The sequence below is a fragment of the Mixophyes fleayi genome, chromosome 2, assembly GCF_038048845.1.
Source record: "Mixophyes fleayi isolate aMixFle1 chromosome 2, aMixFle1.hap1, whole genome shotgun sequence".
Taxonomy (NCBI): Eukaryota; Metazoa; Chordata; class Amphibia; order Anura; family Limnodynastidae; genus Mixophyes; species Mixophyes fleayi.
Window position 1 is genome coordinate 262,159,924 of NC_134403.1, and position 12,166 is coordinate 262,172,089.

The 12,166-nt window shown below is 36.6% G+C and overlaps 1 protein-coding gene and 1 long non-coding RNA gene across 7 annotated transcripts in view; one reads left to right on the plus strand and one right to left on the minus strand.

Moving 5' to 3' along the window:
* ATP2B4 (ATPase plasma membrane Ca2+ transporting 4) overlaps positions 1 to 12,166 on the plus strand; it is a 94,087-nt gene that overhangs the window by 76,763 nt on the left and 5,158 nt on the right. For 3 of the 6 annotated variants that reach the window (XM_075196044.1, XM_075196046.1, XM_075196045.1), the window contains 7 exons: positions 199 to 286; positions 772 to 878; positions 1,036 to 1,227; positions 2,770 to 2,983; positions 4,966 to 5,177; positions 6,570 to 6,677; positions 6,876 to 7,058. In XM_075196044.1, coding sequence (XP_075052145.1) covers positions 199 to 286; positions 772 to 878; positions 1,036 to 1,227; positions 2,770 to 2,983; positions 4,966 to 5,177; positions 6,570 to 6,677; positions 6,876 to 7,058 — 1,104 coding nt within the window. Of the gene's footprint in view, positions 1 to 198; positions 287 to 771; positions 879 to 1,035; positions 1,228 to 2,769; positions 2,984 to 4,965; positions 5,178 to 6,569; positions 6,678 to 6,875; positions 7,059 to 9,405; positions 9,584 to 12,166 lie in introns of all 6 variants that reach the window. The other 3 variants (XM_075196047.1, XM_075196049.1, XM_075196050.1) reach the window with 2 other exon arrangements.
* Positions 1 to 12,166, minus strand: part of LOC142138929 (uncharacterized) — a 72,206-nt gene that overhangs the window by 40,340 nt on the left and 19,700 nt on the right. The gene's annotated exons all lie outside the window — the stretch shown is intronic.

Below are 12,166 nucleotides of genomic sequence, written 5' to 3' on the forward strand. Positions count from 1 at the left end.
CTGTGCTTTTTGTAGAACATCTGTAAACCCATAAAACTAGATGATTTTACAGAGGTGTTTCAGAGGGGGCATTCATCTGCAATTGCAATTTGCACTTGCTCACAAAAGGAAGCATTATGGGTCAACAGATTTTGCATTATGAACTTTTACTGTTTATGTAATGTCTAGGCTTTAAGTGTGCCTTTTGCTTCTTGTCAGGTGGAACAGGAGAAGTTGGACAAAGTGTGGCCAAGGCTTCGTGTCCTGGCCCGATCATCTCCCACAGACAAGCATACACTGGTGAAAGGTAATATTTCTTGATAAATATGTAGCCCATTATGCTTTGCTGCATGAAAAAACGATTTCTTCTGAATTTTTGTGTACGGGAGGAAAGGAAGGTTTATGGCATAATATAATAATTTGGTGGCATCAACATAGCACAGTTTTATAATGTGAAATTTTACTTTGAGATATTCATCCATTATGGCAACAGAAAAAATGTGGGATTGGAAATTTAGGGAATGTGGGAGGGCTAATGGACACGGGCAGAAACAGTTAAGAGGGGGTGAGGACAGAGGAAGGAGTTAGAGGAGTCACACTTTCTTTGAAGCATACTAAAGACTCTGTTTGTAACCTGTTTTAATAGGTAGTGATGCCCCACCCATGGATTGTTCCATAAAAGGAACATGATAAAATATTCTTATGGCGCTTGTTTATACATTCTGTCTGAGACTTTGATTATTGTACACAATTTTTGCTTCCTTGATGTTTTTCACTGTGTCCCTGTTCCAGGCATCATTGACAGCACTGTGGCAGAGCGGAGACAGGTGGTAGCTGTGACAGGAGATGGAACCAATGATGGACCAGCATTAAAGAAAGCTGACGTGGGATTTGCTATGGTATATTGGAATAGTGGCTTTCCTTGTACTGTTACAAATCAGTGCTCATTATAACCTTTCTAATGCATTCTCTCAGTACATGCTATCTGCAATGCCTCAAGCTATCCTCTCAAATGTAATAATTTTATTTCCAGCCTCTGACATTTTTCTCTTATAGGGTATAGCTGGTACAGATGTGGCAAAGGAAGCTTCAGACATTATCCTAACAGATGATAATTTTACCAGTATTGTGAAGGCTGTCATGTGGGGTCGTAACGTATATGACAGTATCTCCAAATTCCTGCAGTTCCAGCTCACTGTTAATGTGGTTGCAGTGATTGTGGCTTTCACTGGAGCCTGTATAACACAGGTAAGGATGTATGCTTATATGGATATGTGTATGTGTGTGTGTGTGTGTGTGTATATATATATATATATATATATATATATATATATATATATATTATCACAATACAAGATATAAGTATGGCGCTTATAACATATACCAGTATACAAATTATAGTCCAACATAAAAGTCTATATTCTTCTCAAAAGTACACTCCCCATGTACAGGTGGCTGCCAATCCTCCTTACGCCAAGCGGTGTAGCATGGAAATACCTGTAAAGAAAAGATGGAGGAGGAGGCGCACAATAGTGTAGTACAATAATATATTATTGTACTACACTATTGTGCGCCTCCTCCTCCATTTTTTCTTTTTTTCTTTACATATATATATATTTTTATATATATATATATATATATATATATATATATATATATATATATATATATATATGTGTATATATAATGTGTGTGTATATATGTGTGCGTATGTTTACATATACAGTCAAGTCCGTAAATATTGGGACATTGACACAATTCTCATATTTTGGGCTCTTTACACCACCACAATTGATTTGAAGATGTGCTTTAACTGCAGACTTTCAGCTTTAATTTGAGGGTATTCACTTCCAAATCAGGTGAACTGTTTAGGAATTACAACGGTTTCTATATGTGCCCAAAATAAAAGAATCGTGTCGATGTCCCAATACTTATGGACTTGACTGTATATATGTGTGTTAATGTATATAAATATGAGTGTGTTTATATATATATATATATATGTGTGTGTATGCGCATATATATATATATATATATATATATATATATATATATATATATATATATATATATATATATTCTGAGACCGATAATACTAATATATTTCTTCATAGGAGGTTTAAAACCACATACCTACCTAGTTTCACATCCAGTGAACACATTTCATACAATACATATTCACACCCAAAAATAAATTCTGAATAGAACTTGGTCTGCTCTGCCACTGGAACTGATCTATAGACATTGGTTGTCACTCCCCCTGTATTTTGACTACTTGCACATGCAAAATGAGACTGCCGCTAACTGTATGGGAGCGTAAAATAATGTGAACTCATCTTCATTAACCAAAATCTGCCAGCATACCTGTCCGGGGTCTATCTGCTCCAGACCAATCAAGTTATAAGTGATGTTTCATATGGGGGAGGGGCTAATATGAGAACTTTTCTGAAAAATGAGACTATTAAAAAAAAAAATGGAAGCGCTTTTGGTTAAATTAAAACAAATACTGGTTGCTGCTTGTCTGAAGTAAAGCTTTAACTCCCCAATCCAGTGTGTCCACTGAGGATACCCATAGCCAAGGTCCCCTTTTTTAATTGGACAACAAAAACACTGTTGATTTCTATCCCATTAATCTCAAATAATAGCAGAGAACCCACTGATTCAGGGAGACCGCAGGGTAAGCAGCATTCTGTATTATAGCATTAATCAATGAATTCCACTTAATTTTGGGTGGAATCTGGAATGACCATTTTGTGCTTATTAATTGACATTAAAATGTTTTTATTACAGGACTCTCCATTGAAAGCTGTACAGATGTTGTGGGTCAATTTAATCATGGACACATTTGCATCCCTTGCGTTGGCCACAGAGCCACCCACTGATTCACTACTTCTGCGTAGACCATATGGGCGTAACAAGCCATTGATCTCGCGCACTATGATGAAAAACATACTGGGGCATGCTGTGTATCAACTGACTATCATCTTCACTCTGCTCTTTGCAGGTCAGGAAAGTGGTTTGTTTACAGTCACTAATTTATTGTAATGCTCTAACCTACTGCTGGACTTAGTCCATGCCATGTGATGATGCCCCCAGCAATGGGAGTGCATTACAATTTTTAGTGCAGTTATGTTGATAGGAAAACATAAACACATAAATAATTTCCACATACTTTATACCTGAAATAAAAGTGAAATTGTGGTCTTTGTTTTCCCATTTGGTTCCCAGCACATGGTAGCTATATGGGGTCAACAGTATTTAAAAAAAAATGTAGTTATTTTTTCATATTTTTAATCCCCAGCACATGAAAAGCAGACAGATGAGAAAATATTGACAGCTTTGTTACAAATAGTGGGAGATGTTTAACAGTGTATTTTAAAATCACACTTAAGCTATATTTCACATCTCATTGAACATACAGTATCTAGCAAGTATCTGCCTTCTAGAATACTATAAATGTGTTGACACTGATTGCCTTCCTGCTGTGTCCTCTATTAGTCTTAAATTAAAATGATACAATATTGATATTGTTCCTTTATGTTTAAACATATTTATTATTGTTGAAACATTAACTGTTTCTTTGCATTATGCTGCATTTAATAGCTACTTAGAATTAGCAAAGTAGGTGTTGTATAAAGTGGTCTTCCCCATTTACATAACCAAATATCCCCTGCCCCTAAAGATATGCATACATGGGGTGATCACTCCAATCAGCTGAATCTCGGAGCTGGTTCATGCTGAATGCTGTTTATTTTCCCTATAGCAACTGCTCTCTGCACTCTAGAACCCATCCTGTCCATAGCACCTCAATAGAGCTCTACTGAAGAGCAATGGACACCAACTGACATGAGCATGATTCAATGGGAGCTGGCTCTCGGATTTAGGTGATGGATCTTTCCATGAAGGGGTGTCCTCCCTATTTGAGGTGCCAGAGTTGCATGTTTGATTTAAGGATGTGTTATCCAAAGTGGCCATTCCTTTTAATGGATTGTGTTGTATATACCCGTGTAGATTGGTCCTGGCTTTGTAAATGAATATAGCAAACACAGTGTTATTCCAAATTAATAAAACATAGAGGCCCTATTTAAAACCATACAACATATTTTGGATCATGAGTGGTTCCAAAGAGTACAATCAGTTGGGTGAACAAACATACTGGACTTTGGAATTTTGCAAAATGTCTGAAGGAGAGAGATGGGGGATCCAGATAAAACATCACACATTGAACAACATCAAGCTAATTAGGTTCCAAATGTATTGCTCCCTCTGATTGCTCGGTGTCTGCTAGTATAAAAGATAAAAGTTCCCATACTCCTTGATGGATGATAAGACCTTGCGTTGTTTTCTCACCAGGGTCAGATTGTATCATTAATTTTAGATACTGAGATTCCATGTGGATTTATTCTTAAGCAGGCTTACAAACAGGAAGTTTGCTTTGTAAAGGGAAATAAGCACCCCTCATAAACTTGTATCACAAATATATTTTAGTTTTGGTGAATTCTTGATACTCTTCCATATACGTGCTTAATGAGAAACTTGTACACATAGAAATATCCATCTATCACATCCTCCCCAGAACATAGTTTGTGTCAAACATCCAAGCTTTTTACATATATATGTACTATAAATGTTAATAACATCATTCATGCAAATTTACATTTTGAATTTAACTTTCATTTAAAGAGCACCTGTCGCATACACATAGTAAAGGCTAAACTAATGTTCAGAAGAATGTAATCGATTGACTAGCAATCTGCCATCACAGAAGCACAAAACAACAAATATTCATGAGGACTGGGCAGGCTGAGCCTTACAAGTGTTGGTTATGCCCGTAATAAGGGAACGTATAGTTATGTATGTGTATAATGGATACATTTTTACATTATTCTTCTACCCACCTTTCTTCATCCTATTATACTAATGTTAAGTAAAAAATACTACTAGAATTTTAAAGTGTTTGTGTTTTTTTTTTTTTACCTTTCACAGGCGAGACGTTTTTTGACATTGACAGCGGGAGAAATTCCCCACTGCACTCCCCTCCTTCAGAACATTACACTATTGTTTTCAACACCTTTGTTATGATGCAGCTTTTTAATGAGATCAATGCCCGAAAGATCCATGGAGAACGTAATGTTTTTGAGAACATCTTCCGGAACCCTATCTTTTGTGCAGTGGTTGTAGGGACGTTTGCAGCACAGGTATCTGAATCTCAAAATTTGAAAATATTTAATTCCCTCAGTTTTTTTTTCTGACGTGCACACATCTTCAATTCAAGTCTCTTATCCTTTAAACATTCAATTTCAAGACTTGCCTTTGCAGACCAATGGGTAAATGTATCAAAACTTCAAATAGGAAAATGGAGGTGTTGCCCATAGCAACCAATCAGATTAAATCTATCTGTAGAATATACTAGATAAATGATAGCTAGAATCTGATTGGTTGCTATGGGCAACACTTCCACTTTTCCCAATTACAAAAGTGGAGTGGAGGGCATTAACCACCAAGTCTTGGAATTGGATTTTTAGAAGTATAAATCAGGAACAGATTTTAGTGTTTAGAAATGTATATTATGAATAGATTTAATAGTGCAAACTCCTTCTAGACATCCAGTTGCTAATTGGACATGATTGGAGATTAGTATCCGCTTGCATCATTAACATGCCCCTGTGGCACAAACAGCAATGTTTCCTGCATAAAAGATAATCTGGGTGTAGTAATACCCAGTGCCACAACATGCTCTTACATAGACTGGGATGTTGTATAGTATTGCATGTTAGCATATGCTTTACTAGCTAAAAGGTAATAAAATGTTAAGAGAAAAGAATATAAAGGAAAAACCCTACTGACACATTTTTATATAAACTGTTTATTTACAAAATATATACCAAGCTTGCAGTAAAGTACACATATTTAGTGTTCCTGTTAAGGGTAGAAGTTGCTGAAAAAATGTAGGTGTCAATTTTGTGTTTAATTAGTTTTCTGAGAGGAGATAAAGGGGAAAAATGAAATTCTGTCAATTCTCCTGTTTAACACCCATAAATAAAAAAAAAAACCTGATGCCAAAACAATAGACATAAAAATAAGTTATTCATGGTGAAAACACAAAGACTGGCAGTGAGAAGTTTAAAGTCACAATAACACTCTTATTTTCCCTTTGCATTTGTGTAAATATTTAGTAATTGTTCTGTTGCAGAAATTCTCTTATGTACTATAAAGGTGTATTAATATACACCTTTACAGTACATTTTGGCTCACACAATGCTGGAACAAGTAAGACACATTGACCATTATTACTGTAAAAAAAAAAGAAGAAAGTATTCCCATGGATTTTGACCCATGATTGCATCATCAGCCTCTGGTCAAGATTGTGTTCACCCCATTGCTTCATCATTAATGAGTCACGTCACCTGTGCTCACTCCATGCTGCCATTGGAAGCAGTCTGAAAAGGCGGCCTTCGGCCACTGCAAAGGTTAATAGAGTCTTCAAATTCTAAATACTTCCCCCTTGTAAAAAATAGTTGTATAAGATCTGATGGTTTCTAGGTAATATATTTTCTTGTTCTAATATTTGGCTCCTTCCCAAACTGCAGATTGTGATTGTGGAATTTGGAGGAAAACCATTCAGTTGTTCTGGCCTTACCCTGTCCCAGTGGTTCTGGTGCATATTTATAGGAGTTGGTGAGCTGTTGTGGGGCCAGGTTAGTTTACAATTCCTATTATACAACTTGCTAATAATATCTTCCGTGTTATCTTCTTGATGTAGCTTACATCAACTTTCTCTCATTCTTTCAGCATTGTGCACCTGCTCTTTCTTTATCCTTGTTTGCTCGGTTGTCACTGCCTCACACTGATATTCTTCTTAATATTTTCCCTTTATTCTTCTCCCGGCTGTATAGTTAATCTGCACAGTTCCCACAAGTCGGCTTAAATTCTTGAAGGAGGCAGGCCATGGCCCAATGAAAGAAGATATTACTCATGAGGAACTCCAAGAGGATGTTGATGAGATTGACCATGCAGAAATGGAGCTCAGGAGAGGACAGATCCTGTGGTTCAGAGGCTTGAACCGGATACAAACTCAGGTACTTGAGAGACACCCAGGGGACATCATTCAAAATCTGTTCCAGTTGATGTCCTCTGCAGTCAAAACTATGAAAACAGGCACACAAGTTTATGTCAACAGCATGCTGTCTTTTAAACAAATACAGGATGTGAACTAGGTTACAGTCTGAAGCATTTGGCAGTATTTCACATTTAGTACTGTAGATTGTTTCAGTCACCAAGCTATGCACGTTAAAAATAGGAAAGCCCATTCTGATTAAGATGACACAGACACTGCACCACTAGACAGCATGTTTCATAGCCAGATCTAATTGAAATTTTATTAGGTAGACTTGATAAGGTAACTGAGACAAAGAGAGCACCCATTTGCCTTTTTTATGCCATAATGATCCAGCCTTTTTATTATATTAGTCATAACATATTTTGTGAGGTTTTTTTTTTTTGTTTGTTTTCTTTTTTTTTACTCTGTAAAACTTTTTTTCAATGGTTTATTGTGCCTGAGGCCCAAATGTATCCACAATGCCTCAGTGATAGCTGCTCATTTAAAGTTCCACTCAAATGTTACCCTTGAAAGCCTATATTCACATATTACAAAGAAAATATCAGGACATCATTGTTGGAGGTTTACACTAAAAAGAAATCAGAGTCGGTCTATTTTCAGTCAGTCAATATTTTGCAGTAGCTAATGTTTGGCAGGGAGGGTTTGTTTCATTTCAAGGTTTTTTTGCAGCTTGATTGCATTATATCAAAGATGTACCTGCTTGGCGTGACAAATGTCCTGATCTGCCGTAAAAGCCCCAACATTTTAAATCCTGACCAATGCAGAAGTTTGGAGACTGGATATTTAAAAGATTGACATTTACTAATAAAGACCAAGTAGGCAATTATCCATTTACTAATGGTGCCATATTTTACTTGTTTCATCGTTTCTACACTTCAAAATAAATCTATATTAGTTCCAACGAGGGAAAATAGCTATCATTCCAGGTAATATGGTTAATATATGAGGGGAAAATTGCGCATACACAGCGCAAAAGCCATTTTGAAACTTTTTGCGCCTACTTCTGTGTACATAAATGTGATCTTGTGGAGTAGCACATTAATTTGCAGGAAAAGATGGCGATGTCTGCTGGGGGCGCAGAATTGTGCACTTTTTGACGGTAAGAGCTAGAATTGGAGTATCCTTGCTGAATGCTGACTAGGGTTATTAATGTGAAGTACTACCTACACTTCAGTAGTCCTTTGCAAATACAGCCCAGCTGGTATCTTTAAAACACCAATAGACTGTACCAGTAATAACCTTATTTGATTTCCATTTCATAGCTCCCATAATAACAGTGGCATGTTTTATTTTACACTATACTGTTGGATAAGAATGCATTTGACAAAGGATATGGGAGAGAGAGATTTAAATAGCCGGAAAAGTAAACTATGTCAGGCATGATATGTAGGGTATTGTATCTACTTTACATTGATATGATTTTATGAATATGTGTATCAGTCCCTTGTATTTATTGCTTTTATATACACATAATATATGATTAAACTCGGCATTTGGTTCTGGAGCTGTTCTTCTGTATGCTCTGGAATCAAATTACAACTGAGCAACAAATTAGAATCAAGTTTCTGGAAAATTAGTCATTGGAGTGCTGGATATTTTTTCATCATCCAGGCAGACTGGGTCTGCAGAGTAGAGATAAGGTCACTAAGCAGCTTAGTGTCGGTCAACTTGGGATCTTTTTTGGCTCTTGAATCTACTATTGTCTTGGGAATTTCTCTTATCAAATAACACATTTTTCTTCTCTATTTCTGATGTTTGTTATTAAAGAAAAATATAATTATTCTCCACAATTACTTTTTCTCTCTTGCCGTTCCTTCCTTTCCCCCCCCTAAATCCTTTGACCCATTTTAGTTTCTTTGTCTCCCTCTCTTTCTCATAGCCAAGGGTTAATGATGTACCAACTGGATGCAAACATTCAGCAAGTAACTAGATGATTGTAACCCATAGCAACAGATCAGATTTTTGCCCTGTCAATTCTGTATAATAAAAGCAAACATTTGTTGTTGTCTATGACTTACAACAATGAAAGCGTTTTTATCTCCTTGTTATTTACACTTGATTAATCTTTGCAGCAATTTGGCACATCACACTCTTGTCTTTATTTTATTTAACCCCCTCTATTTCACTCTGGTTTTTGGCTTTCTGTTTTGTTCAGAGTTCTGTATTGTCTCTGACCTTCCTGCTGTAACTTGCCCTTCTGTCCTCCTTAATTTATTACTTTCCCTTTCCCTTTCTTTCTCTTTCTCTCTCTCTCTTTCCTTGCTTCCTCCTCTGACTTTGGTGTGTCTCCCTCTGATTCCTTACAGATGGACGTAGTTTATACATTCCAGACGGGCGGTACCTCTTTACAAGGGGCTCTGAGGCGCCAGCCTTCCACCATTAGCCAGCACATCGATGCTAAACATGTCTCTAGCCCAACACATGTAGCTCTGTCCTCTGCTACCTCTCCCCCAGCCACTTCTGCTGCTGCTGCTTCTGTGGGCAGTGAGTTCAACACTATTACAATGCATGCTGTGCACTTCGGCTGCTGGTCACTGCTCTATCTGTCTCTAATACTGTCACTATCCAAGTAACTCAATCATCTAATACAGGGATTGTTGTGATGGGAATTGTTATTTCCTTTTTCTTTTTCTTTTCTTTTTTTCACGGTTCTTTTTCTATTCTTATTTTGTGATGCCTTTCTCCTCGCAGGTGACAGACTGCTCTTTCAAATGCAGCTGGACTAGAGGAAAGGGAGGAGGGGTAGAATTCTAAACTAACTGTAAACATTCTCTTGGGAATAGTGCTGGTTTCATTATTTTGTAGACAATGACTCAGTCATCCTTCTGTATAACTTTTCGGTTATGTTTGTAATTTTATGTAAAAGTGTAAAATGGTTATTACACAATTTTAATTAGTAATTTTTATAGTGGTGGTATTAGAAGGTAGTGATATTGGACCTGAATCATTAAGGTAAGTAAAGCAAAGAAATTAGTAACTTTGAACCTTGTCAAAACCATGTTACAATACAAGGGGTACAAATGAGTTTATTATTTTGCACATATGGAACATACTGGCTGTTTTTTTTTTATGTAGGACACAAATACTTGCTAGCTTTATTTTTACACTGACATTAAAAGATAATCTAGGACACCCCCTACCCCAATTATAAATCTGTCCTCACATTTTAAATTTACCTCTACCTCCAATGCAACATGGTTTTGTCAAGGTTCAAACTTGCTAATTTTATTTGCTTTACTTTCCTTAATGAATCAGACCCATTAAGTACATTACAATTATTTTTTTTATGTCCTTGGATAGTATATATTTTTTCAAAGACGAGACATGATCACTTTTTGTAGGCATGGACTTAGATCATGGATGTATGAGGACATAGTGCTATCACAAAGTGTTTTCATTTGCATCTTAGCCTGTTGTACAGGTTCTACGGAGTCCTGACTCTTTATTAGTGTGTCAGGTTTTTTTTACCCTTAAAATTGCCATTTTTTGGTTTTTCTATTGATCTGTGTCATTCTACTTTGTTTTGCTATGCCCTGTTACCATTAGCCACTAGAAAGTGAAAGCAAATTTCAGAGTCACCAAAAAGGCACAATTTCCATTAAAATTATATCATAACCAACTGGTGTGCAGCATTTTTCTCCTAGTTTTACTCTGCACCATTCATTTCCTTTTCTTCTTTTTTTTCCTAAATCTCCCAGTTTACTGGCCTTGAATGGGTATAAAAGCTATCCTTTCCATAAAAGGATTTGTTTGTAACCTTACAAAGGTTATTAGAGTCTAGGAATGAATAATCGTAGCGTACACCTAGCTACAATTTAAATACTTAAATTGTATTGGGCCCAGCACATAGGCAAAATGGGGATTAGATGATAGACTTAATTTGGACATTGGGGGGTAAATGTATCAAGCTGAGAGTTTTCCGGCGGGTTTGAAAAACCAATCAGATTCTAACTATCATTTATTTAGTACATTCTACAAAATGTTAGCTAGAATCTGATTGGTTGCTATAGGCAACATCTCCACTTTTCAAACCCGCCGGAAAACTCTCAGCTTGATACATTTACCTCTGGGTGTCATTTAGAGTTGGTAAATCCAGCTAGTAGGTGCAATTTCACATCTCAGCAAATTCATATTGTGCTGCAGGAGGGGATGGTAAAATGTGCGTTTGGAAGGGGTCGTGTCCAAGTTCATATGTAAATCGCAGTGTAAAATGAAGTCTGCCCTGTGTTTTGTGCTACATGTAAAAGCAGGCAGTATTTCCCCACGTGCGAAAGTGAATGGCATTGGCATCACAACATGGTTGACAATTTAGCTGGGTTTGCTCCTAACTCTAAATGAGGCTCATTGTGTCCACTGGGGAAAGTCTGTAGTGAAGGTTTAGGATAACGCTGCTACTAATAAATGTAATACCTCTTTCAGCATTAATTTGATGTCAACATTTACAGGCGTCCCGGACATGTATTTTATTGGTTCTCATAGAAGGGGCTATAACTTGCTAAATATATTTATTCCTTTTTGTACTTCTGAGCTGCTTTTAATTTTTCAGCTGAATGTCTGCATGGGGTTCCTGATGCCTGCAGCGTATGCATGAGTGTGCATGCTAACTCCTACTTTTCTGGATTATATTGATGTGCAGTGAAAGGCTCAGATCAATGTGTGGTATTAAAGGTGCAGACCCTCTTAGAACTACACTGACCAGTTACAAAGACTTATTTATGAAGTTCAGTTTTGTAATGTAATCTCATAGGTCCGAAGGATCTGTGACTAATATTACGATTTATTTCACCGTTATTTATTTATTTTTTACCTATAATATTTATGGGTGGTAATGGTGATTTAGGTATTCATTGCTGAATACTTTGACCACCAGGCTCTTTGTGAAGAAGTGACACACTTTGTTATTTAATGTAAAAGTCACTTCTAAAAAGCCTTTGTTAAATTTTTTCTTCCTAATGTTCAAATAAAGGTTGGATACGTCGGTTCTGTTTCACATTGATAAATCTGACAATTATGCATCCAATGATCAACTTGACTACATTTGTTTTCTTTCTCTGATTCCTGAGTGGG